The sequence below is a fragment of the Saccharomyces paradoxus genome, chromosome XVI (assembly GCF_002079055.1).
Source record: "Saccharomyces paradoxus chromosome XVI, complete sequence".
NCBI lineage: Eukaryota > Fungi > Ascomycota > Saccharomycetes > Saccharomycetales > Saccharomycetaceae > Saccharomyces > Saccharomyces paradoxus.
This window is the reverse complement of record NC_047502.1, coordinates 173746-200579: the sequence shown is the minus strand read 5'-3', so window position 1 is coordinate 200579 and position 26834 is coordinate 173746. Positions and strand designations below refer to the sequence as shown.

Genomic DNA, 26834 nt, shown 5'->3' with positions numbered 1-26834 from the left:
ATTTGAAGTTGGTTTTTGCCTGCGCGAGACATTTTTGTTCGCCAGTCAAGACATCTCCGCGGGGTATTTTTTTTATCGGCAGAGCTTCCTAGACAAAAGGATAGAATAAGGTGTCATAGTCATATACATAAGCGTCAACATAGTCATATTAGAAGAATTCCCACAATTTTCTTTTTTTATTGCTTTCTCCACACTTCTACCCCCTAAATAACCTAAGAGGTTGTTTAGTAGGTGAAGTGCCAAGAGAAGGCCAAATGGGAAATTATTTACTATGGAAGAAAGGGCAGGATAGTTCGATCAGCCTGGAATCAAAATGTGTACCACGTGTGTTTTTAAAGGCAGTTTAAAATTAGCGCCAAGACGTTCTATGTTTTTTTACGTTTCAAAAAGAAAGAGAAAAGGCCAGGAACACGTGCAAGAAGCACTTCTTTTGCCTGTTGACGGGGACCTCGAAGGTAAATAAAATAAATCACAGTACTTTCCTTAATATAAGCCAGCCTCTATCTAATTTTATAAGTAGTTTTATTTTATAGAGCTGGCCATATTTTTTTTTCCACAGAGAGATGCTTAGGCTCGTATTTTGACTCGTAACCTTTGACTCGTAACATTTGACTCGTGACTGCCAGATCGTCAAAGCAACCTTGACCTTATATGACTTGAGATTACACCAGCATCAAAGAAAACCGAGCCAACGCCTTTTAGTCATTTCAAACGGTAGAGGAAGGGAAAGAGGGAGCTATCAAAAAAGAACTCTGTAAACAACCTGTTGGAGAGCGACACAATAGCAATATTGGCGGGCCCCTGAAAAAACACGTTTCATTACTGCTTTAAGCGCCAAGCCAATGCGTTAGTAAGTTGATGAAGGAATGCACTCGCGAGAAAGTGAGCAACTTCATAGTGAGCAAATATGGATGAAGTACCATGCCTCCAAACCTTATCCTGTCCTGCAAGGTAACTACAGAAGATGCCGGACAAATGTGCGTGACTATTTTACATATGCTTTTTCCGTTATGTGTCTTAGATAATTTGACCGTTAACGGCAACGGAGAAAAGGAGCATACCGACCGCTTTTCTGCTGCTGGCCTATGTAGTACCTAAATGTTTTGTGCGTGTTTCGTAGTCTTCAGCGGGCTTGATCTAGTCCACACTGAAAACAAGGAGGGCAGCGTGCTTCCTCACACTGGCAAATGCACCCAGGGTCGGCGTTGCCCGAAGAAAGAGCCCTACTGTTACCCATACGCAGAGGAGCCACAGCCCTCTAAGGCTCAAAAAAGTAAAGCGACAAAAGAAAAACTGTCACTTTCGGGACGTTGTGTTGTTCACGGGACTTTCTGGGCACTCACGAGCGGTAGAGGTATATTTTTGATCTCGCTCAGTTTTCTGTCAAACCGTCCTGATAATGAGCGAAGACTGTACGTAAAGGGCAATTCCATGAGACACAAAAAAGTCCCACGTGAATTACTACTGTTGATTTTTGTGATTGGCTAGATAAGAAAACCTTATCCGCTCACGCGCGTATTTACTTCTTTCTTCGGATTCAGACTTCATTCTGCTGGAATGGGTCATTCTGTCATTTTACGTCTCTGAGCTTTGCTCTTTTGTTGAACCTTAATTTATTCATGTACATCAAGTTGTAATTTGTTTTTTCTTCAGGTAATTAATTTTTTGTCCTTTGTTTTCCTACAGGAGTATATATTAATAATAAATTTTTTATGACTATTCTTGTCGCGCCCGGCGTTTTCTTGTTTCTGAATGTCTTCTGTTTCTGTTGATTGTTAAGATTATGATAAATTGTTCAAGGTATTTATTAACACAATTTTTTACTTAATTATCCTACCCTTATTCTTAAACGATATCACGCCCATCCAGTGCTACTGATCGCTTCTTGCCGAGCCCCCACTTTTATGCTAACAAACTAGAGATTTAGTTGCATCCCAATATGAATTATAATTGTGAAATACAAAACAGGAACAGTAACAGTGTTGACAATCAAGTCAGTCTACCCCCTATCCAAGTTCTATTTAACTCCATAGAAAAACGGAGTATGCCCGAGTTGGCATTTTCAAACACAGAATTCTCACATGATAAGCTGCGGTCCAGTACCGAAGAACAAAACTACTCTGCGCCTGTGTTACTCCCTCAGCATCCGATTACGTATCCTGTACTCAATTCTGGTACTACTACTACTGCAACAGCTAAAACAAGTACTAGTACTATGAATACACAATTTCAACATGGTAGTATGAAGAAATCAGAATCGGTGTCAGATGATACAAAGCCTTGCTATAAATCCGCTCCAATCTGTGAAATAATTAATAAAGAAAAGGATGCGGGGACACAATCCAAGAGGCCGATTTCAGACTTCGTAGAATCTAAATCAAGGAGGAAGCAAAATTCTGGCAGGAGGTCTAACCTACCAAAGGAAACAGTGCAGATCCTGAATACCTGGTTACTAAACCATTTAAACAATCCCTACCCAACACAACAAGAAAAGAGGGAGTTGTTAATCAAAACCGGGCTGACTAAGATTCAACTCTCTAATTGGTTCATAAATGTGAGAAGACGGAAAATATTCAGTGATTATTATACCCTAGTAAACTCAATTCCTAATGACAACGCGAATAATACCACAGTGGAACGAGCACAAAATGTTTCAGCATATCACAACACATTATCTGCCACAAATAATACTATGTACGATGCTACATCAACCTGTTCCACTGATTATGAATTATCGAAGAGATTTGCCCATGCTCCCGTTACACGGCGTAAAAAACTGATTGATAGGCTGGAAGAATTGAAAAAGCTATCCAACCCCGATATGAATTGATCACTCATCGATGCATTACTTAAATATTCATATAATTATATCTATTACCATTTACATTTATCGTTACTATATATAGTATTTTCATATCATTGAACGTGTTACGTATATCATCGTTACAAGTGATTTTATTTTTACACAACAGCATTATGCAAGCTCTTAAAATAATATACGTATACATGTGCGTAGAACCTTTCTCAAACGAAGATTGATTGATTCTACTGAGGTATGTAGTTATCATCTTCTCTTTCTTCATCGAAACCTGGTCTGAAAGTACCCATAGCATCGGGAGGAGGAATGTAATTATTCGTATTTGATTGTGAACTAGTGTTATCAAATCTGGAATGTGGTACACCAACACGTTCTGCAAACGGAATGGCAAAGCCACCTCTGGAAGCATCAAAATCAAACCTCAATTCATCGCTGACTTGACCACCACTTTTACCGCGACCAAACTGTCTTCCATCTTCGAAACCAGGATCCAGATCAATTGTGATTGTCTTTTCGTCTAACTTCGTATCGGACAAATATTTCAGGGCATTCAATGCTTCATCTGGACAACTATATATAATAAAGCAGAAGCCACATGGCGTGAACTTAAAACGGTCCAAGCCCATAATTATTCTTTTTATCGTACCACATTTACTGAATAATTCGTAGATTTGTTCTTCTGATGTATAAAATGAAAGATTTCCTACGTAAATGGTGGATGATTTCATCGACTCACGCAGTTCTTGCAACCCATTAGGGTTCCTTCTGGCCTTGCGCAGCAAGTATCTTGATGGTGTATCTAGACGTTTAGTTGAATGATCATATTTAACTTCGTCAAATTCCTCCAAGGACATTTTTGTTCCTTTCCTCTTTGATATATTAATGGATGCAACTTTTGTTCAATATTATTCCCTGCCAGACTGTGCAAGCTATTTGTAACACTTCCTCCATATGAACTCATGTTCCATGGTTCATACATAACATTTTTCTTGAAAAAAACACAAAAGCGCCAAAAACGGGTAATGCTTTGACTAGCACTTGCTAGCGGCTGTTTATACTATCTGCATTAATTGAAGACCTATTAATAATATACTTATTGGATACAGAAGGTGTGATATTTTCTCAAAAGTTTAGACATAGGAAATGAGTAGCATATGTATCAATCTTCTTTAAGAAAACTGTGCAGCGAAAACTGCGAATAACTGAAACTTTAAATAGACATTATCTCAGATATTTTTACTGGCGAAGCTTAACAATGGCATGACAAATTATCCATATTTTCCCATGAGCGGGAGCAGGTCGTCGCAATATTTCATTATGCAAATCCTGCCAGAATAAGCATTGACGAATCCCATGCGCCTCCTTATAATATCGAAGAGCGAAATACTATTACGTATAGTACGAATAAAATGTCATAAGTCGAAGTATGATAAAATCTTCAGACATTTTTTGGTGGAGCCGTTTTGAAAAGGACAATAATATCAAGTGTACTGAGTACACTAGAGGTCTTCCTTGGGATTTTAGATTTTTCTAAAAGGAAATCAACACTGCGGCTATTAGTTATTTTTTCATCCTTTGTTTTTATTCGTTTCCATTCAACCTTGCCATTGCATTATCATTCTCCGGCCTTTAAGCTTCCATTAAATTCGATTACAGCACGTATCCTACCGATTTCGAATCTATGTTATAGTTTAACATAATGAGTGGTAATATTGAAGAAACATGAATCATATTATCAAATTGTTAAGCCACTGACTGTTCTGTAATTAACTTGTGCACCAATACAATGCAATGTTGGTTTGTGATAGTAGGAACAAAAAGTTGATAGTTAATCAATTCTCTAACATATGTCTTCAACCTTGAAGAAAGGAAGAGTTGTGGAATATTTTTGATGCTTAGGTTGCCAATATCTCAATAGTATAAAGCGTAAACAAAAGTTTACTAATGTACCTTCTCCTTCAACTTTCCCAGTCTTGGAAACTGAAGTATATATTATTTGTTCGAACTCATATCACGTCATGCGTTAACATTGAAAATTAGGTGAATGATTGGATCATTGTTGGGATTCCATTGTTACTAAAGGCTGTAACATTAGATATACAAATATACTAGAAGTTCTCCTCGAGGATATAGGAATCCACAAAAGGGAATCGGTAGTTCTACATAGTGTTATTACCTTATCTTCTTTCCTTTTATATGTTGTCATTCATTATCCTATTACATTATCAATCCTTGCATTTCAGCTTCCATTAGATTGGATGACTGTTTCTCAATCTTTATGCCATCCTCTTGCACCGCATATTATAATATAATATTAAATAGATGATATTAGAATTTCATTCCAACAGTTTCATACATGTTTTATGTCTAGGTTGGGTAAATCTAGTAATTCTGATGTATCTCATTTTAAGATACAACACCTTCATTAAGGTATAATCCGATATAGTGTAACGGCTATCACATCACGCTTTCACCGTGGAGACCGGGGTTCGACTCCCCGTATCGGAGTTTCTTTTTTTCTTTTTCAATTCGGTACGAGATCTTACTTGTTCACAATACGAATACTTGAAAATTCAAGATTATAATTGTCATTCAATTCAGCAATGAATAAAGAGAAATAATATGATCGCATATTAAAGGAAATAAATGTCGACAAAGGACTTATGAACATAAAAAACTATATTGATAAAAGACATAAAACGAGACCATGAAGATGGGAAAAAAATAACTGCTGAATAATGTTAACTAAATTGAAATAAAAAAATGGAAGTATACTAAACATAGGACAAATTTCCAAAATGAAGGATAAGAGGCTTGAAAATGAATGCACTTTCTAAGCAAAACTAATCCTAGCAACGTCTACGCTTTAGTTTTGGATAATTTTTTTTTGTTTTTCAGTGCACGCGGCTTTAACAGTTCAAAGCTACACATCATACCCGTCGTAACACTCATTACTGCCCCCCAATTCTGAAATTCTCCACAATAATTTGGCGCTGAAAAAATTGTGACGAACTTTTTCCTGGCAAAAAACTCATAACCATCTTCCACGACCATATGACCCCTAAGTATTAAATCGAATTTAAACTTAGCACAAAAATCAAGGACATTCCTTTTAGAAAAAGTGTATGAAACACCACGGTCATTTTCTGACCAATCGGTAATCTGAGGGTCTGGATCACTCCACAGCAAATCGGTAACCAATCCGCTTTCAGGAATATCTGTTGGTCTTGCAACTTTTTCGATCTGTTTCATATCATGCAAATCAGGCGATATACCTCCATGAACGCAAAAGATCTTGTCTTGAATAATTGCTGCTAAAGGCAGAGTGTTAAATACGTCAACAAACATTTTCCATACTTTTGAACTCAATCGCCTTTTGCATTCATCGTAGAACCCGTACATCTTGGTGACGTTGGCAGATTCGTGGTTGCCCCTCAACATAAAGAAGTTATCTCTGTACTTTATCTTGTAGCATAATAACAGTAGTATCGTTTCCAATGAGTTCTTGCCACGGTCCACATAATCACCCAAGAACAAATAATTAGTATCAGATGGAACGCCAGATAACTTCAAAATTCTCAATAGGTCATTAAATTGCCCATGAACATCACCAACAATTTTGATAGGCGCTTGTAACCTTAATAGAGTAGGCTGATTCAAAAAAATTTCTCTTGCATGGTAACAAATGAGTTGTATTTCCCAAGAATGGAATGGAAAGCTCTTTTTCTTGGAAGTCTTTGTAATTTCTCTCGATTCACCAACTTGTAGTAGTTTTTCAATGGCAACGTCGATATCAAGTCCTTCATTTGAAGAGGTATCATGGGAATACCGTCTCAAAAATATAGGCTTCTCGCTACTTTTGGGATTTGGTAACCCAGATGTTGGGGACGAAGGCACACCAAAAGAACCTACTTTAACAGAAGATGAAGGAGACTTAACTCTAGATGACAACCCAGCTGATTTCAAAAATGAGGACGTTGACGAAGAAGCAGATGTAGCAGATGAGTAGTACGAGGAAAAAGAATATGAGGATGGGGAAGAATAATTTGATTCACGATAAGAGGGCGATGTCAGGATATTATTTGAAGTGGTGGCAGTGGTGGTGGATGAAGTTCTTGCGGTATTGATCAGTTTCGGTGCAGTTGTTGATGAAGTTAGGGCTTTGGCGACAGAAACATCGATATCTAGGTACAAGCTCTTCAAGTTTTCATCCTTAGTGTATATCTTCTGTTTGTGGGCATTCTCACCGGGAATGAGCAAATTATCATTGCTAGTTCGTTTATTGTTGTTGTTCTTCGCGGCTGATGCTAAATTGTTATTGTAATTGTTTATAGAATGTTTATTATTGAATTTCTTGATAGTAGGTAGAGACCTACTATCATCTGGGTCATTAGGTTCGTTACTGTTGAGATCATCTGAAGGTGTAGTTAATTGTTGCTGACTAGAGTTTGAATTAGTTGAGCAATTCGGTACTGCAAAATTATTATTTGATCTGGACGGGCTTCTTCTCATAAATAGAATATAAGTGAAGGGGAAACAATATCTAACTTGAAAGGAAAATGGACTAAAATAGTAAAGTAGGGTTTTTGTAAAGGCAAGCTTGTAAATGAAACGTCAGAGACTTGTCAAAACAAGATTAATTTGAATGTAGTTATTCTGACCGATTGAATTTATACTCCGTGAGGAATGCTTACCAAAAATTTTGTTAAAAGAACAGAAACGTTTAAGGTATATTTAGTAATCCCGGTCTTTAATAGATATGGAATCCAGCGAAATCGCTAAATTTGCGGTGGTTGCATTCAACGTTTTTCTTTCTTTTTGTTCAAATAATTTATCTTTTGATACGTAGAACCGGGTTATACAAATACGCCTCGTAAGGTCGTATAGAAGTACAAGCCATATATAGATGTCCTTTTACGTTGTATTAAACAGCGTATGTTCGTTAAGTGTCACCAGCATATTCGTTCCCTACAGACTGTGGATAATGAATTGACTGTTCTTTTAAACCATGTTTCGTGGCAGGTGTTATTTTACCTTTGTTGTGGCTGTGTATGCATGTAGCCCACATTTTCCATCCTGCGATTCACTGCCCTCGTGGTCGGCTGCAGAGAGTTGATGACGCGTTGGTGATGCAAAGTGGTGCTGGAACCCATAGGCCCCCTTAACAAGTTACGTGTATTCTGCGAAGCAGTGTGGCTTATGCTGTGGCTTGTACTCGACGTCCTATTCTTGTTAATTGGATTAACATCCTTATTGAATAAGTAACTTTCGTTTTTCCATATACCGGACAACACTGCTTGAATTTTCGCACTTGCAAGATGTGGATAAAGATCATCAAATTTTTTGTCGTAATTATTAAAGAGCAAATCCTCCTCATCCTTGTGATCTGTTGTATCATTGGAATGTGCGATTGACTGACCATCGTTATGGCTTTTTTTCCTGATGTTATTTGCGTTCCCCGTTATTGTAGGCTCTACCCTCAACAATGCTTCATCCAATGGGTTGTAAAATCTTTTCACATTAGAGTATTCATGGGAAATTCTTTCAAATTCCCTTTTCGCATCAATATTTCCTGCCATAAAGATAGAGTCACTGCCGTCGTTCTGTGAACTTAAATCCATAATAGAATTTTCTCTCTGCAGCCATAATTTTCTTTGTGTTCTTGATTCTGCATCAATCCCATCTGATTTAAGGAACTGTGCGAAACTATTAAATTTGGCACCTCCATTGGATCGTCTGTTAGTATCACCACTGACGTTCGTACCGGATGTGGAATATTCGTTGGACAATGGCGACGTCGCGACTGCTGAATTTTTGCTAGCATCGTTAGATCTTAGGAGTAAATTCTGGTTACCTTTCTTATGAAAGATACTATTCATTCTTGATGAACCATGGAAGCTTTCAGGGGCTGCCCTCCTCAGATTATTTGTTAAGCTCGATATGGAGGTGGAAAAGTTATGCTGAGGTACAGTATTATCTTTGCTACTGACATTAGTAGCAGCGGGGAAGCTAGACTGAGAGTTCGGTATATTTTGACCAAGTTGAGATCGCCTGACATTTTTCGTGCTCTTACGTAATTTGCCATCATCCACTTCATCGAAAGTATCACCTGAATTTATATGCTCACCTGACTCACGAATGTCATTCCTAAGTGAATTTTGAATGGATGATGAATTTTCAAATCTACGTTCAACTCCAGTTGACTGGGAAAGAATCATATCAGGTGCATAATTTTCGAGCAAACTATGTCCTTCAATATCTTTAGCATCACCGGAAGATATATTGCCAGGCTTAATGAAATCTTCTTCCTCGTTTAATAATTTGCGTTGTTTGGAACTTTGCCTTCTAAGGGACATAAAGCTTGAATCGCTTTTTCTTGATGAATTACTCCTAGGGGCATCAATGTGATCTTCCTGATCAAATTGTTCATTTGAATTGCTTGGTTTTCGATTACTCTTATGTGCAGATAAAGTGTTACCAATGTCAAGAATTTTTTTTTCTTTATTATATGGCACTTGTGAGGTATGATCACCTGCTTTCATAGAAGAGGCCTTCAGATTTTTAGAATTGTTGGATATGGCATCAATGTGAGCTTCCTTCGTCGAGTTTGATTGTTCCTCTTCATTGATAATACTTTTTTCATTCAGTTTTGTCTCAGTTGAGCTTGACGATGCTTCTCCATTATTCTGACATTCCATAGACCGGGCTGATCCTCCAAAATAGATATCGGAGGATAAATGAGGTAATGGTAGAGATACAGCTCTATGGTTTTCCTTTTCACCATTAAAAGATTTATCTTCTTCTTGTTCATTTATCGGATCTGGGGATTGTAGTTTATTTTGAATTACATGCTCCACAATTTTTTTTTCTACAGGCACAATATGCTCGGCTGTGATTTTATCATTATTCACCTTTCCATTTTCATTATTGTCTTCTGAAAAACATTCCACCTCTTCATCAGTAGTAGATTCGCTCTTGTTAGATTCCTGCGCATCTCGAAGACTCAGAACAGACTGTGTGCTTTTACTTCTTCGTGGTTTTAAGCCGAAACCAGCGCTTCCGGAATTAGAGTGACTGCTGTTCTTTGGACTGAGTAGTGTATTATGCACCGGACTATGAAAAGATGCTGATCTTTTTCCTTGATTGGACCGCACTCTTGTTAAAGCCGTCATATTCAACCCACTAATCGTCCGCTTTCTGAAAAGTGCATCAGAACTCTTGCATTTCTGAGAAATGCTATGTTTATTGAAATAATCACTATCCAGCGTGCCGTCATGTGTTAAAACTCTGCGTAAACCTTTGAAGCTTGCATTACTCTTTGCTCTTGACCTAGTCGAAAACTGCCTAAAAGGCTTTGACTGGTGTGATACTGTTGGTGCATTAAGAGACGTTATATCAGTGTCTGATTTCAAAGTCCTTCCTCGATGAACCATATCTGCAGTTTCTCAGCAAGGATATGATACACTTTAATACCTATTTCTGTCTACTCCGTGAATGGATAGATTGTGCAAGTCGATTACCTGTTTGGATTTCTTAATCATCGTGCCAACCAAATTGAGTTACATCATACGTAACTAGTTTTCTTTTCGGTTACCCGAGCGAGTGCAAACAATATTCGTAAAAACATTTTAAATTAGTCCTAGTTATATCCATATATGTATATGTATATGTACACATGCGTTTGTTTCTACGCATTACAGTTATACTCTTGTTTGAAATATCGCAGTATTTTGTGTTTCATTAAATGGCACTGGGATTATTTGAGTATTTTTTCTCCCATAGTAGTAATTCTCTAGTCAGATCGTCCATCATTGATAAACTTTCCTTATAACCGTTGTAAATCGTATCGACTTTTTCTACGAAGTGTTGGTTTTCAACGAATCGTACAAATTCTTCTCGATCAGACTGGTCTTCACTCAATTCCCATTGAGTCCTGGAGATGAATTCCAAAATAGCAGACACCCTTCTTCTCATTTCGTTCAATGAGGTCCTCTGTGGAGGTAATCTAGGCTTTACTGGTTTGTCGGCGCCTATATCAGCGGTTCTTCTACCTTGGTTGGTATCTGAACTTGTATTACTTCGACGAGTTCTATTGCTCTTTCTTGCTGGTTTTGAAACCCTCTTAGAACCCCTTGAACTAGCTTTCCTGGAGTCATCTTCGGAAGAAGATATGGAGGTTAGGGGTGGGATAGGTTCATCTGTTTTCTCAGTATCCTGCACTGAACTCATGGAAGATTCCTTTTCTTGGCTAGCTTCTTTTTCTACATCTTTTGTTTTTTCCATTGGTTGCTCTTTAGATGGCCGTAGGCTATCTTTCAAATCAATATTTGTTATCGAGTCCGGTTTACCTTCCGTTAGCATAACGTCTGTCTGTAATCTAGTTGTGCCATTGTGGTCGTCGGTATCGCCTTCGAATATATTACCATTGTTTTCGTAACTTTCCGGGTCTTCTTGATGCGATGTTCTCCTGCTTTCTTTCAGAGCTTTTTCGAGCATTCTTTGATATTGTTTTTCTTCTCTTGCCATGAAAGTTGCCCTTTTTCTATCCAGTAGCTTTTTATCGCTGTCTCCAGCATCCAGTGAGTATTGATCGGTAGAGGCATCGTCCACTGAATTCCTCCTCCTTCTTCTACTTGACCTTGTATTACCGTCTTTCGCTAAGCCTAAACCTGAAGCTTCATCTTCTACCTCATCTTCTTCGTCACCGATATCGTCGATATTATCATCGGTATTGCTAGTATTCTTGGGACTTTTCTCCACTTCATTGGCGGAAAGAGGTTTACTTGCAGCGGCATTTCGTGCCCTCCTTCTTGATTGTCTCCTTTTCTCTTGAACAGGCTTATATATTGACCTTGCTTCACCAGTGTCTGTGGTGAAGAGTTGGTGGAGCTCTGGTCTGCATTGTTCACACCAATATTTATCAGGGGCGTTGTCTTGAGTAATGCTTACACAATAGCCGTGCTGCCAAGAACTACATTGCTCACACTGAATGAAAAATCCAGAGTCATCCGGAGTATCGAGCTCTCCACAGATACAGCGAGTTTCACCTTCCTCTTCTTCCCCCTCCGCTTCTCCATCTTCTGTGGGAACATCTTCATGTTTTACGCTCCCCTCCTGTACACCATCTCCAAGTACCGCTGTTGTTGTTGTTGATGATGATGCTGATGTTGATGTAATATCTATCGGTTGACTAGTGGCAATGGCATCTGCTTTCTCCGTGTCTTCATTGCCTATTACAGAGTGCTTAGGCACCATTGTTGTCGAATCCATTATTTCTCTCTATCCTTCTATATGTTTATATTACCTTTTAATAACGTTACGCAAAGTAAACTTCCAAGGAAATACAGTATTGATGGTCTCAGATGTGAAGTTTGTACCCCTCGTAAATATGCAACTACATAAAATTCATATACAAAAACCAACAAGAACAAAGAAGAAAAAAACTAATTAACAAAACGCTATTTTTCGATCATGCAATGAAAAGCCACCAATAGAAAACTGAAAACTGAAAATGCAGCTGATTGTGTTGTGCGGTTTACCTAATTTACCCATAGCGGAGAAATTTTTCAAAACTAATTGATTACGCTAAAGCCTGTCTGCGACATGCTCCGTTCTATTTCCGCAAAATGAGAGGGTAATCCCCTATATATGGGCCCAAAAAAAAATAACCGCCGAAGTCTTTTAATCATCAAGTTTATGGAGAGATGGCAGAAGTTGATGAACTTAACCACATAAAAAAATTAAGTGACGAACATGTGTTAACGATTAATGCAATGTTCAAAACAACTGGGTGTAGTCGCATTTGTACATCGATTAGGAAAATTTTATATTTTCTCGTCATTTTTCATAGCTAGCAATAGTTATAATTTTCTCAAGATCATTTAAATCTATCCATGTTTTACTAAGTTGTATATTATCGCCCTAATTCTTCACCGCTTATTTTTCACACTGCTGTCTAAATGGTAGATTCAGTCCTAGTATACAGATCGGCGCCTCACAAAAAACGACGCTGTTGAAAAAAAATTTTAGTGAAAAAAGAAAAAGAAAAACATGAGCATGAAAAACTTTTTGCTAGCGGACCTCATCGTTTGGCTTAGCTTTTTGTTCTCGCTAATTGAACTTGCACATTGAACAAGAATAAGTGATTAAAATGAAGGACGTGTCTCATTATGGCCCTGCACTATGTACTAAATTTTACAATAATTATGTTCTAGCTGGTTATGGGCCTTTCATCCATGTCTATGACTATCATTCAGATACATTGGTTAATAAATGTAGGCTATTTCACTACAATAAAGTCCATGGAATAAACGTTTCTAGTGAAGGGAAAATTCTGGCCTATGGTGCAAGATCAGTAACAATAGTGAAACTTGAAGACATTTTAAAGAAAGAATCTTTAGTGGATTTCGAAAGAATTAACTCAGATTGGGTTACCGGCGCTACATTCAGCTTTGACAATTCACAAATATATTTGTTAACATGCTACAACAAAGTACTGATTTGTGATTTAAATTGTGAAGTACTTTTGAGGAAATCACTTGGTGGAGAAAGATCTATTCTATATTCCGGTATAATTAAAGTTTTCGGCCCGCATAAGGTATATGTTAACGCTGGTACCGTAATGGGCGGCGTTATCATTTGGGACCTGTTTTCGGAGACAAAAATCCACAACTTATTGGGTCATGAAGGTTCTATCTTTTATGTTAATTTAAGCAATAACGGAAAGTATGTGGCCAGTTGTTCTGACGATAGATCAATTAGGTTATGGGATCTACAAACCGGCAAACAATTGTCTATCGGGTGGAGCCATACGGCAAGAATTTGGAATTTAATGTTTTTTGATAATGATTCTAAATTAATAAGTGTTTCTGAAGACTGTACGTGCCGTATATGGAACATTTCCGAGTTAGGGGAAAATATTACCGAATTATCCATATCTAGTGTTTATGAAGTACATTTGATCAAGAGTATATGGGGCGTTGATGTGAAAGAGGACGAAATGATTGCCGTGACCTCCGGGAATGATGGTAGATTGAAGCTGATTGATCTTCATCAACTGAAAAGACATGGTGACGAAGAAGTATCTTTCAGCCTAGAAGATATCGCTGAACAATGTGGCGTCGTTTTCGAGAAAAATGAAAGTATTAAGGGGTTTCAATGGTTTTCATTTGGTTTAGTGGCTATCACTTCACTTGGTAAAATTCTGCAATTCAGTGACGTTACGAAACAATGGAAAGTATTGCTAACCGATGAAAAATTCATCTCGTATCCAATTACAAATGGGATCCAAACCCAAAATATCGCTGTCTTTTCCAATAATAAGAGCGATATTCTCCTGATCAAATTTAGTAAAGATGGGGCTGACATACTTCAGACCGAAGAATTCCATTTAGATGAACTTTCCAAGACGAATAACTGCCTCGTGACCGAATACAATGATGATTTGTTCTTGCTGACTTTACAATCTCCAAACCCCCACGAAAAGTTTTTATGTCTAGAAATAAGTTTTCAAAACCTAAAAATCAAAACCAAACACTGCTTCAATAAACCTGATAATTTTTCTTCCTCATGTTTGACCTTCTTTCAAAATCATATTTTGGTCGGCTCACGTTTTAGTACGATAGTAATCTACAACTTACTTGATGATAACGAAGAGCCTTTAATAATTAGAAGATTAAGTCCCGGAGACACTACCACCTCGATTGAATTCGTGGAAAGTAAAGGCAATTCTGCTGTCTTCTCCGTAACGAATAGAGATGGCTATTATGTCTTTATTGAATTGACGAAATACAATCTAAAAGAGAGCCCCTGCCAAATTTCTTACAAGGTCTTGCATTCTAATAAGATGATGAAAGGTTTTTTGGAGGGCGCCTTCTTCAATTCAAAGGGTGAATATATTACTTATGGGTTCAAGTCTAGCTTATTTTACGTTTACAATGAAACCAACTGTTATGAATTAGCTAGTGAAGTATGTGGCGGTTCTCATCGTCTGTGGAATTTCGGTAAAATTACCGACGGCCACATATTAATGTATATCAAGGCATCCCGGTTCCATCTTAGGAAAATTTACAACTCGATTGTCCCTGAAACTTTAGAAAACGGTATCCATGGAAGAGAAATTAGAGACATTTCGATTTGTCCGACTTCTAGCACCAAAATGAATGACAATTTCAAGAATGGTCATATTTTTTGTACCGCATCTGAAGATACTACAATCAAGCTGGGATATTTCAATAGTAGGACAGGGAAAGTGCAGAATTTCTGGACCCAGAGAAAACATGTGTCTGGGTTACAACGTTGCCTATTTATCAATCACAAACTAATGATATCTTCTTCAGCTAGAGAGGAGTTATTCTTGTGGGAATTGAACGATAAGTACAATAAGCGACCATATCTGACTATACGACAAACTTTGCCTGTATCCACAAATAACCCCGATCTAAGAATTATGGATTTTGATGTCAAATTTGTATCACAGTCTGGTGACTTCCTATTGGTTACTGTTTATTCAGATTCAACAATAAAGGTTTGGTATTATAAGGAAAATCAAAATAAGTTTGAACTGATTATGCAAGGTCGTTATAAGACGTGCTGCTTGTTCAACGTCGTATTTATTGCATTGAAAGAACAACTTCTTGTTGTCGTTTCACCAACTGATGGGTATTTAGTGGTTTATAACATAACGGAGTACGTACCATTTTCCGTTGATCCGGCTTCTGGCGATTTGGTAGACAACGGATTAAACGCTACTATTTCAAATCTTCCCGCACCTGTATCACTGTTACAAGTTCATCAGTCTGGTATCAAATCCTTAGACTATGTTGTAGATGCAACAAAAACTTCAGCAACAATTTTGACTGGTGGTGATGATAATGGCTTAGCGTTGAGTAACCTGAAATTAGATGACGCAAATACAGCAATGTTAAAGACAAGTGATTTTGTCGCTGCAGCTGCTTCTTCGACAATAACATCCGGTATGTTGGTTAATGGTGGTAAAGAAGCCATTACCACATCGGTTGATCAAGTAATACGCGCTTGGAAAATTACCGCAGGCAAGCTTTCATTGGCGGATAAGAAGCGTACCACTGTGGCTGACACAGGGTCATTGGATATCATATCTAATGATGAAGATGCTGATTCTGAGAAAACGCTACTGATTGGAGGTGTCGGTTTATCAATTTGGAGAAAATGATACAAAAATATTGACATATACATAAAGAATATTATAGATATGTATTATTTACAGATTTTAGAGAAAAGGGAATATTTCGTAAACACCCGAAGATAGAACATAAATATATTTCCGTCTTTCAACCTTGACGCTGTTTATGTTTCTTATTTGACTTGCAATAAATGTATACTCTTCCCTTTCTTCTCACCAAGTAACAATCACTGCAGAACTTTTTCACGGATGTTCTGACTTTGAAACCTCTGCTAAAAACCAAAGATCTGTTAACTGCGACAAGAGCTGGTTGTGGAACAGCAGCCGCTAAGAGGCTGGGAACTGTGTAGGCTCTCGTTATTGTTGCTGGGGATGATTTTATGTGCGAAAGCACCCTTGGCATAGTTAGGCGGAGAGTTTGTAAAAGCATTTTATGAATTCCTTTCGTTTGCTGCAAAATTCAGAGATTATGGTATGAGTCTTAGTGATTATATGCGAGCAGATGAAGGCTGTATCGCAACTCCAATAAAGTGCCATTATTCATTCCCTTTCTGTTTGGAATGCGTGCGAAGACAGAATTTTTAATTTCGGCTTGAATGAGAGAAAAAAAATTCATAGTTTTATTATGCAGATGGTAAATAGCTTAGATAGTACATAAAAAATCTGACCTCTACCAGACCGTCCGGTCGCAGTCGGCAAGACGGTTGTAGTGTTCGTGATTTATGCTTGTTTCTTTATCTTCACTTCTAGGGTGCCTTTGCACTATGGACATTCCACCTCTCATTGGCAAATTCCAAAGACAAAAGAGGAACGCTTGAAAAAGGAAAGTTTGTCATTCAATGGTACACCGAATAAGGGTGGATTATGTTGTACTTTTAACTACGTGGTAGCTTATATCTAATCATTCTTATATTCTTACAGTGAGACTGCACCAACGTGGTAACCCGGTTTTCTTTTCCTTGTGCTACGTTTTTGGCTATGAGAAGAGAAAGAAAAGAGAGAAAAAAACGCGATCTTGAAGTCAACTTTACCAGAAAATGGATCTTGTGGATGTCCGAAGGTCTACAAAGAGATTCAGTCACAACCGCAACCATACTCCATCCCTTCGTCACAGCAAAAAATTGGTCAGTTTCTTTGTCTTTTGTGGAAAGAAAAAAAACCAAAGTTAGTACAGCACAGCGCTATATCTACGAGAACATTGTTGTCCAGTCTTATACACCAGTTTCACAGAGTCGCATTGCTCACTGAATTCTCTCCTTAAGCTCCCTTACTCCGTTTCGTTTTCCGTTTCAGAATTTCTAGAACCGATTGTCTCTGTACCTTTCCTCAAGATACACATACGCTTCATTTCTTTTGAACATTGTATTCTTCTATTTTTCTTCGTTCTTCCGTTGTTTGATATTTTTCTCCTTTAAAGTCTTCTGACTCACCTATTCTGCTTCACCAATTAGACTTCATCTTAATTGGTTCAACTGTCCAATTCCAGCTTCTTCTTTTTCACTTTATCTTTCTTCATCATTCTTTTTGTCTAATTAATATCCGTTTCCAACTTCAATTCTCAAGGACACTCTTTTTTTTTAAAAAAAAAAATAAATATCATATTTTTCTCCACTAGTACTATTTTATTTTTTCAATTCTGGTCATTGAAGCCGTTTCTATTCAGATATTTCCCAAAGAAAAATAAAGAACTATCGTTGTATTTCCCTTTCTTTACCATCACATATCACTTCAATTGCATTAAAAGATGGTAGTTTCTTATAGTAATAACAATAATAATAATAATAATAATAATAATAATAATAATAACAATAATAACAGTAATAATAATATCAATAATAACATGGTCCCTCCTTTCCCTTCTTCCGATGACTTTGCAATGTATCAACAGTCCAATTCTTCTGGTCCTTATCAAGAAACTTTCATGACTGGCCCTCAAAATTTTGGCGATGCTGCCTACCCTATGAATGGTAATTTTACTATTCTACCATCTGATTTCGCGCGCGAGCCTAATGATTCATTCTTTTATGAGAATGGTGGGATTTTTGATTATCAACGAATTCAACAACAACCAACACAATTCCAGATGAAGCAGCGAAACGATTCACAACAGCAACGGTTTTCACAGGAACAAAATTTCGGAATTGATAACGAAGTCGTCCAGAACAACCATCATTTTTATGAATATGAAAGATCATCTAATGAATTCTCTCCTTTTGAAGATGAAAATTCAAACGTGTTATCTGATGGCATGTCTCCCACTGTTATGGCAACTGCAACCGCTGTAACAAACGCAAATGCTCCTTTACCGGTAAATGCACAAGCCAACAATCCTTTGAACTTTACGTCAGCCCCAAGTAGAACTGTCTATTTGGGTAATGTGCCACCAAACCTAAGTGTTAAAGAGTTATTGGATCATGTAAGAAGTGGTGTCGTTGAAGACGTTAAAATTATACCTGAAAAAATGTGTGCATTCATCTCCTTTGTAGATGAAAGTGCTGCACTATTGTTTCATTCGGATGCAATTTTAAAGCGCTTAAACATCGGTGACAGAGACATCAAGATTGGTTGGGGTAAACCAACTCGAATTGATCCTATTGTGGCTGCTAGAATCTCTACGGATGGTGCCACAAGAAATGTATATATTGGTCGCATGTCAATTGAAGGCGAAGAATCACATTTGTCTGAAGAGCAACTGAGGGTTGATTTAGAAGAGTACGGCGAAATTGACTGTATAAAAATTATCAGAGAGAAATGTATCGCTTTTATTCACTTTGCATCTATTCTAAATGCTATAAAAGTGGTTACAAATCTGCCAATAAGAAATCCATACTATCAAAATAAAAGAATATTTTATGGAAAGGATAGATGTGCATTTATTACCAAGACTCAACAACATAACGCAGCTCAATTTCTAGGTGTGCAACCTGGTATGGAACATATGATAGAGTTCTCTGATCGTGAATTCATATCCAATGCCTTGTTACAACAATCAGCAGCCGCTGCAGCAATTGCTACATCTGCGGGTGGTCCTAATAACTTGGGTAACAGGACCGTTTACCTGGGCAGTTTGCCGAAGGATGTTAAAATTGAAGAGATATGTAACGCCGTTCGTGGGGGTTTATTACAAAGTATAAAACTATTGAACGATCGGTACGTCTGTTTTGTCACGTTCATTGATCCTACTGCTGCTGCACAGTTCTATGCAATGAGTTCTTTGTATGGATTCACAGTCCAGAAAAAACGTTGTAAAGTCGGCTGGGGTAAACATTCTGGCCCATTACCTAATGCGCTTGCCTTGGCAGTCAGTAATGGCGCATCGAGAAACGTTTATGTAGGTAATATTGATTTCGTCAGTGATTCCCTAAGAGATGAACGTATCTTCACTGAAAGCAATTTGAGACACATCTTTCAGCAGTATGGGGAAGTGGAACAAATTAATTTCCTGCCTGAAAAGAACTGTTGTTTCATCAATTATACTAACATCAGTAATGCTATTTTAGCCTTAGACAAGATTAAGTCAAACCCCTATTTCAAAGATCTCAAAATAAATTTTGGCAAAGATAGATGCGGTAACGTCCCCCACCAATCACGTTAGACAATATATATGTGTGTATATATGTACGTATATGTGTAGGGCGTGTATGTATGTGTGTGTGTGTTTGTGTATCCTTGTATATACGCAGCAATTCGCAGTTTATATTAAAAGGCTTTCTAAAAATATAAAAATATAGCACTTGGCTACTACAAACTACAATTCTCCCACTGTTTGGATCAAGATCATCTTTATCGTCCAGCATTTCCTTGCTTTTACTCATCGCTTTTTCCCTGCGCCCTTGTCAGAGAAATCTCCGAAGCGGTAATATTTTACCCCCACAGCGTAAAGGGTTAGAGATACCAACAAAGTTTCTTTTAAGGGGAACTATGTGAAAATGGGATAAAATTATGACAGTGATCTTCTACCAATACGACGGACATATAGATAAATAATACACTATTTACTTATAATAACTTCTATATTCTTGTTCTTTCCTTCTCTCCCCTACTTTCCTCTTCTATATCCACTTCTTTGCATACATACATACATACATATATACTTGGTTGTAACAATAAGATAGGCAAAGCTAGTAAGTAATGGTCACCATTGTTTTTGATCATCCTGCGGAGGACTTTCCAGATTTGAAAATCGCTGGGGAGTTTACCGATTGGGAAGGTGTACCCATGAAAATAAATACTGATAGTGGGAAATGGGAATACGAATTTGATGAATCTTCGACAACTAAACATAACGATAAAGATAAGGTCCATTTTAAATTTATAGATCAGAATGGTAACTGGTTTGCCGATGATGAGTATCCAAAAGAAATTGACGAGCATAGCAACGAAAATAATGTTGCCACCTTAAGCAATAATGAAGATGGCGGAAGCGCAAATGAGGAAAGGAGAGAGAGTGACAAAGCTGCACACGAAGCAAATAAAGATGAGTCAGAGCTGTATTATGAGGGTCCTGCGACGCCAACTCCTTCTCTAAAAAGCAGCATGAAATTCGCTTCTTCCAAAGCAGCGAATTTACAAAATGGTCCTGCTTCTACAGAAGAAGCCATCAGAAAAGAAGTAAAGCACGAACATGCTCCATTGAGTGAAGCTCCACTAGGAGGTAATTCAAAAGAAGCGAATAAAGAACCCTCTCCGACCTTTTCTCAACAACAGGAAGAGAAAAAAAAGGATGAAGGTTTAGACAATCTTTCTGAAGGTAACGATAACACAAGAGTTAATGAAGATACAGACATAACTGACTCGCAAGAATCAGAACATGAGATCAACGGTTCCGACACTGAAAACACTGATATATCCGAGCAAGAAGAAATACAAAAAAGGGATAAGCCCGTCGACCAAAGCGCTAAGTCACTTGTAAAAGAAGGCGATACCAATACTGAAGATTATGAAAGTGTCTTGGAAAAGCTCCTGGGGGCATTAGGTCGCTTCTTCGGCTCATGGTTCTCTTGGTTGACAACGAAAATGTCAGGTACAGAGACAGCTTAATCAGGAAGGTGAATTTTTTTTGTTGTTATTATCCTCTTCGTGTTTTAAGTTGTCGAATTATCCTAGAATTCGATTCACTTCCCTTTTTTTAGCTACTAATAGGATAAATTATAGGAATTTATAATAAATTGAAATATGGCAGGCAGTAAGATTAAAAAATGTCTTAGTTTTTTGATGTATGGAAGGAAATAAGTATATAGGTATATAAAATATGTGTCAAGCTATTAACGGAACGAAAAAATAAACAAAGGATATTACATGGAAAAACATGTCGTTTACGGAGAAATGAAAGGTAACGTGATATTGTACAGCTAAAAGTACAGTAGTGAGAAAGTTGATTTTGTTACGCCTACTCTATTGTTATCAATTAGACCTAGTACATTGGTTGTCCAGGTTTTAATTGCAACCAGTGCCAAGCTTCAGCTTCGGCTTCGGCTTCAGCTTCTCTCTTGTACATTGGTTGTCCAGGTTTTAATTGCAACCAGTGCCAAGCTTCAGCATTGGCTTCAGCTTCGGCTTCTCTCTTGTACATTGGTTGACCAGGTTTCAATTGCAACCAGTGCCAAGCATCAGCCTCTCTTTTGTTTAAAGTCACCCCTTCTTCTTCAGCAGCAATGTTAGCAATAGTAGTATTTATGAACAATAAGCCGTTATTTGTGCTGTTGGAAAATGGCAAAACAGCAACATCAAAATCGCCTTCTAAATCCAAGTAACCAATGATGGCTTCAGCCGGAATTTGAGCCATTTCGTCTTCAGTGGTGGTATTAACTGGAGCAGCTAAAGCGGAGGAAGCTGCAAATGAAAATGCAGTAAAAACCGAACAAAATCTCATTTTTGGATAATTTATTTGTGTGTATTAAAATTGAGCGTTTGTATTATTCTACTTTGTATTATTCGAGAATTGCTGATGGATGGTAAGAACAGTAACATATTCAGTAAGCACGAAAGGCCTTTATATATGAAATTATCCTAAAACCAGTTGTTGCTTTTGGTTTTCTTGCGCTTCATCATAGTCGAGGTAAGGCTTACTTGCATATTATGGGTTTGATAAATGAGATGCATCTTTTTACATTGTCCACTGTTTTTCAGTAGAAAACCATTAATTACGGCGAATTTTACTGTCGTTGATGGCCTAATTAGGAAAGTGTTCATAAAAAAAAGAGTATAAAATTTTTATTGAAGGACTAAATAGGAAAGTATATTGGATTTTTGATAGTACTTTCACAAACATGTTGTTGGATATTACATCAAAACTATGCACACTACCAAAGGGAACGGGGAATTTAATTAATACATTTATTCCTAATTCGGAAATTATAGACATCCACACCATTTCGTAGATTTTGTGCTATTTACCTCATAATTTGGCATATCATAATGAAAGCAAACCATATTCCGACATCAGGTTGGCTCCCATCTCAAAAAAGGAAAATCAATAAACCAAATATGAATATGCATACTTTTAACACAGCTGAACGGCGAGTGCTTGTTTACTTTTCTTGATTATAGGAGTTGACACGCTTCACAGTCTCTCTCCATTTCCTCCCCACGAAAAGGGTTGAAGTAAGGATGTTATTATTATTATTATTATCATTATTATTATTATTATTATTATAATATACATAATCTAATTATCTCTTCTTGATGAGTGTGGCATCCCCATATCTCACAGTTTTCCTTAATAGCAATAGAATAAAAGGCACGATATCAAAAAATTCCATATCGAACACTCCAGCTGAGATTTCTCTAGACAAAATGCAAATAAAAAGTAAGAATTTCTACCTGTTAGATATCGTTTAAATCATAATAATTCTTCTCTCTGGGACGTCTAATCATTGTCACTCTGCCTTTTGGTTAGCCTAAAGCTAGAATTGAACCCTAGAAGTTCATTGATGCCTCTGATCCAGTCGTTTTCGGTCTTAGCCACGCAATAAATTCCTGACCTTTTAGGTTTTTTCAAATTGTTAAAGTCAGTTTGGGTTTTCCTTGTCGTCGGAAGCTGAGTACCATCTATGTATATAGTGCCGACTTCATTTATAACATGGATTTCATCACCAACATCTAAATCTTGTTGGGGAATACCATCAACAGATAGTTTTACCACACTATTGATTGGCTTTTGATTTAATTTGGAACCTATCTTTATTCTAATGTGGGATGAATGAGGCAGAATCAGTGGTCGGAATGACAAGGAGCGAGGACAAATTGGTGTCATCAAGATAGCAGGCACCAATGGAGAGACAATAGATCCACCCGCCGATAATGAATATGCTGTAGAACCCGTTGGAGTGGCTAATGCAACACCATCTGCTGTCGTTCTTGTCAAAAACTCGCCATCAATAAAAATGTCCAGATTAGTGAGGTGAGGGGAATTACCTCTATGTAAAAATATGTCATTCATAGCATGGGACACGATAGAGGAGTTGCTATCCTTCTTCTTCAAGTGGCATTCTAACCGTGTTCTATGCAAACATTTAGCTCTCGAGCTGATTACTTCCTGGAAGACCTTTTTATGCTCCTTGAAATCAAACGGCAATAGAAACCCCAGTGTTCCAAGAGCAAATGCTAAAACTGGAGGAACTTGTGTGTTTCCAAACATTGATACGCCGTGTAAAATAGTCCCATCGCCTCCCAATGTCACTAATAAGTCTGTTCTGTTTACAATATCTTGTTCAGGGCCAGTATAAAGTATATGAGGTCGGTTGGGATCATTCTCTAAGGGAGATTTGAAATCCTGAGAAATTTCTTCTGCAACATCTGGTTGAACAATAACGTTCACCTCGGGGTATGACTCGTGCAAATGTGTAATAAATTCAACCATCGCTTCTCTTGTGGACGGAGTCCATGGTTTTTTAGTTATATAAACATTTTGTAAAGGGTTATGCCAAATTAGAGATTGTAATTTGGAATTTGGTGGGGACACGAAGTCTGCTGATGAGCTACTCCTTAAGTTACTCACTGGCTTTATTTTTACAAACTTCGAGCCGCTCTGAAATTTTACGGAATGTGAATCCAACGTACTATAGAACCTATACCACCTCATGGTGTTGTTGAATTTAAGTCTGGAAAACATTTCAGTGGGTATGCTTAATTCTTTTTGTTTTTGTTTTGGAAGCAGTGACTAATGAATTCTTAGTCTTCTCCTGCCTTTTTTTTTTTTCAGCTTGGAGATTTTGAAAAATGTGTGAAAAAGAACGACTGGCTGAGAACTGTGGAATGTTCTGAAAAGTCAAGTCACAACTCAGTGATGTATATAAGTATAATAAGCAGTTTCAACAGTTGCATTTCCCGGCTGCCCTTTTGTGGTTTAAATGGTGGAATTATTCTCTAAAGAAAAAAATCGCTCGCAATTAGTATTTTACTTTAATGTACCTAAATTTAAATTATTTGTAACGCATATATAGTACTTTGGACAGAAATGAATATTCCACACATTTACATTTTCCATTAAGAGAACGGGCTCCTATAGATTCTCTGAAAGCTAAATTAACATTTCAAGTTGATACCGTGCCTTTTTTCTTCTTCTCTAATTTCAAACATTATCTGAACAGCGATAAATAGGCTTACTATTCCCGCAATAGTAAACTCCAAACCATGTAAAGTGTTAAATATACCCTTCAGCAAAAGCCTTGTTCCCTCTCCACCCAAGCAAAATCCGTACAGGTTGACAACCATCATCATGCAAATATTTATTGCAGCACCAATACCACAAACAAACCTATACCAGCTTCTGAACCTATATCTACTGAAACAATTAGTAATATATGTTTCGCCTAATAGTAAAAGGACTGTCAACCATCCCCATAGCAATAATCGTAATTGTATATCATGCCATATTGCTACAAATGAAAATACGGCAAAGCTCGTTAATATTTTGTTATTGGACCCGCCAAATGGAACATAGATGTATCGGATTACCCACTTGTTAAAACTTGTGTGCCAAGCCCTCCAGAACCCTAGTGTACTATAATTATTATCCACACATCGCAGCATATTTTCGGGAGCATCAATACCGTCGACCATGGCCCATAATCTAAAGAGCCTCCATGGGATCAAAAGTTTTAGATACATGATGTTCAAGTTGAACAAGGCGATCATGGCCAATTGCAAAGGCGTATCCTTGCTCCATGCCTTAGTCCTTGCTATTGCACCTACATAAATGTAATGCAGGATAATTTCCATCAAAAGCAAACTCGAAAATACTTTGACGGCATAGAGGGTTATGTTTTTTTTCGTTAGCGAAGGAAGTTTATTTTCTGATTGATAGAGGTAGTCATTGAACGTGATAATTGGGCCCACTAAAAACAATGGAGAATAGGTAATATAAGCAATAAAATTGACAAAATTATAATCTTGGATATGATGTTCTGCGACCAATCGTTCCTTTTCCTCCAGAGTATTCTTGCCTGACTCATAAATGGTTTGTAAAGTAGAACCAGATAAACTTTTTCTGAATTCTGGTCGTCTATCTTCGTAGTCTATCGAAGATTGAGGACTCAATTGTTCATGCCATCTTTCCAAGAAATCCATGGAATAACTTAACAAACGCAACAATGTAAAATTGAAAAAAAGATCCCATCTAGGGACAATACCCTTATACCACTGATCCATGGGACTCAAGATAATAGCAATATTATTAAATGGGAGATTTTTCATCTTTTGATTGATGAATAGTGTGAAGATACCATAGGACCAAATCGCAAAAGCGGCCATCAAACGCTTTCTCTTTAGCGAATGCGCCAAAGTAAAGAAAATAAAAGCATGCGTCAAGAGTTTGACAGAGTTGATACCATACATGAAGCAGACGAAAACCAATCCGCATCCAAAATCAAATTTGATCCTCGGAATTTTACTAAATTTAACAAAAATCCTTTTCAACACAATTTGTAGTAATATTAAGACAACCAACAAAAAATAATTGGATCTAAAAAATCTATACTGAGCATCGCTGTTATCTACTTTTCGGCCTAGAATCCAACCGTGAGCTAGCAGTCCGCTGAATTTATAATAGTTGGGATTAGACTCGGAGCTCGTGGCTAATGCTGCTTTCACCATCAAAGGAACCACTATTATGAACGCCAAATAATATAGTTTAAATTCCCATGTATTCCATAGCGGCGGAGGTAGGCTATTAGAACTGATCACGGGGTTGCGAGTAACGGCGACGGCATTAGACGACGAACCGTTTTCTTCTTTAGAGGAGTTTATAAATAACCTTTGTCGCCTTTTGAATTCAAGGTCTGGCTTTATTCGTGAGTCGAGCGTCTGCACGGAAAAGAAATGTACAATGCTACTCCAGATCCTTGACATCGACATCTTCGTTGTTATGATGACGTCAATCAATTCTACACCGTACAATAAGAGGTAGTGAAAAAAGAACTGTCTGAAGCACCCAAAAACCCTCAGAACAATACTTTCTTCAAAGCTTGCTTCTCTTTTTTCTCCCAACTTACTTGACTTTTTACCATAATCATCATCGGTACCTGCCATAAACAACTATAACGCAGCACAAGCGGAAAAAGGATGAAAAAAAGAAGAAAAAAAAGACCTAAACGCGCCAAGATTGCAGGTAAACGAACGAGAAGTACTTGAATCTTTGTGCCTGAAAAACCCCTCGGGCTCAGGGTTCATAACAAGAAAAAAAAAGAAATAATCCGGTAACCCCTAGAAACCGGTGCATGGGTGTAAATGAGTCACGTGCTTAAATCCATTAAGACCGTAAATCCCTACACCAGGTCTCCCTCTGCAAGGGTTTTCTTTTTTTTTTTTAATGATGGGATGGCTCTCTTTTCCCCGTGTTTGTAGTTTTGATAT

At 37.5% G+C, this 26834-nt stretch overlaps 12 protein-coding genes and 1 non-coding gene across 13 annotated transcripts; 5 read left to right on the top strand and 8 right to left on the bottom strand.

The window, feature by feature from the left end:
* Positions 1 to 1939: 1939 nt before the first annotated feature.
* CUP9 (Cup9p) lies at positions 1940 to 2830 on the top strand (the record flags this gene model as incomplete). Its single annotated transcript, XM_033913703.1, has 1 exon — positions 1940 to 2830. The coding sequence occupies one exon, from the start codon at positions 1940 to 1942 to the stop codon at positions 2828 to 2830; it is 891 nt and encodes a 296-aa protein (XP_033769594.1).
* A 215-nt stretch (positions 2831 to 3045) lies between these two features.
* Positions 3046 to 3672, bottom strand: CBC2 (nuclear cap-binding protein subunit CBC2; the record flags this gene model as incomplete). Its single annotated transcript, XM_033913702.1, has 1 exon — positions 3046 to 3672. One exon carries the CDS (start codon positions 3670 to 3672, stop codon positions 3046 to 3048), a length of 627 nt encoding a protein of 208 aa, XP_033769593.1.
* A 1582-nt stretch (positions 3673 to 5254) lies between these two features.
* Positions 5255 to 5326, top strand: SPAR_Ptrna2E. Its single transcript has one exon. It is a non-coding gene; the product is annotated as a tRNA-Glu (tRNA).
* A 351-nt stretch (positions 5327 to 5677) lies between these two features.
* Positions 5678 to 7330, bottom strand: PPQ1 (protein-serine/threonine phosphatase; the record flags this gene model as incomplete). The annotated part of the gene is made up of 1 exon (XM_033913701.1): positions 5678 to 7330. One exon carries the CDS (start codon positions 7328 to 7330, stop codon positions 5678 to 5680), a length of 1653 nt encoding a protein of 550 aa, XP_033769592.1.
* A 518-nt stretch (positions 7331 to 7848) lies between these two features.
* On the bottom strand, positions 7849 to 10251 carry TCO89 (Tco89p; the record flags this gene model as incomplete). Its single annotated transcript, XM_033913700.1, has 1 exon — positions 7849 to 10251. One exon carries the CDS (start codon positions 10249 to 10251, stop codon positions 7849 to 7851), a length of 2403 nt encoding a protein of 800 aa, XP_033769591.1.
* Positions 10252 to 10558: 307 nt separating this feature from the next.
* CTI6 (Cti6p) lies at positions 10559 to 12088 on the bottom strand (the record flags this gene model as incomplete). The annotated part of the gene is made up of 1 exon (XM_033913699.1): positions 10559 to 12088. The coding sequence occupies one exon, from the start codon at positions 12086 to 12088 to the stop codon at positions 10559 to 10561; it is 1530 nt and encodes a 509-aa protein (XP_033769590.1).
* An 880-nt stretch (positions 12089 to 12968) lies between these two features.
* Positions 12969 to 16010, top strand: RTT10 (tRNA (34-2'-O)-methyltransferase regulator RTT10; the record flags this gene model as incomplete). The annotated part of the gene is made up of 1 exon (XM_033913698.1): positions 12969 to 16010. One exon carries the CDS (start codon positions 12969 to 12971, stop codon positions 16008 to 16010), a length of 3042 nt encoding a protein of 1013 aa, XP_033769589.1.
* A 118-nt stretch (positions 16011 to 16128) lies between these two features.
* RTC6 (mitochondrial 54S ribosomal protein bL36m) lies at positions 16129 to 16410 on the bottom strand (the record flags this gene model as incomplete). Its single annotated transcript, XM_033913697.1, has 1 exon — positions 16129 to 16410. The coding sequence occupies one exon, from the start codon at positions 16408 to 16410 to the stop codon at positions 16129 to 16131; it is 282 nt and encodes a 93-aa protein (XP_033769588.1).
* A 1314-nt stretch (positions 16411 to 17724) lies between these two features.
* Positions 17725 to 19575, top strand: MRN1 (Mrn1p; the record flags this gene model as incomplete). Its single annotated transcript, XM_033913696.1, has 1 exon — positions 17725 to 19575. One exon carries the CDS (start codon positions 17725 to 17727, stop codon positions 19573 to 19575), a length of 1851 nt encoding a protein of 616 aa, XP_033769587.1.
* Positions 19576 to 20111: 536 nt separating this feature from the next.
* Positions 20112 to 21020, top strand: UIP4 (Uip4p; the record flags this gene model as incomplete). Its single annotated transcript, XM_033913695.1, has 1 exon — positions 20112 to 21020. One exon carries the CDS (start codon positions 20112 to 20114, stop codon positions 21018 to 21020), a length of 909 nt encoding a protein of 302 aa, XP_033769586.1.
* A 373-nt stretch (positions 21021 to 21393) lies between these two features.
* Positions 21394 to 21852, bottom strand: MF(ALPHA)1 (Mf(Alpha)1p; the record flags this gene model as incomplete). Its single annotated transcript, XM_033913694.1, has 1 exon — positions 21394 to 21852. The coding sequence occupies one exon, from the start codon at positions 21850 to 21852 to the stop codon at positions 21394 to 21396; it is 459 nt and encodes a 152-aa protein (XP_033769585.1).
* Positions 21853 to 22848: 996 nt separating this feature from the next.
* Positions 22849 to 24093, bottom strand: POS5 (NADH kinase; the record flags this gene model as incomplete). The annotated part of the gene is made up of 1 exon (XM_033913693.1): positions 22849 to 24093. The coding sequence occupies one exon, from the start codon at positions 24091 to 24093 to the stop codon at positions 22849 to 22851; it is 1245 nt and encodes a 414-aa protein (XP_033769584.1).
* Positions 24094 to 24506: 413 nt separating this feature from the next.
* On the bottom strand, positions 24507 to 26510 carry GUP2 (putative O-acyltransferase; the record flags this gene model as incomplete). The annotated part of the gene is made up of 1 exon (XM_033913692.1): positions 24507 to 26510. One exon carries the CDS (start codon positions 26508 to 26510, stop codon positions 24507 to 24509), a length of 2004 nt encoding a protein of 667 aa, XP_033769583.1.
* Positions 26511 to 26834: the final 324 nt, after the last annotated feature.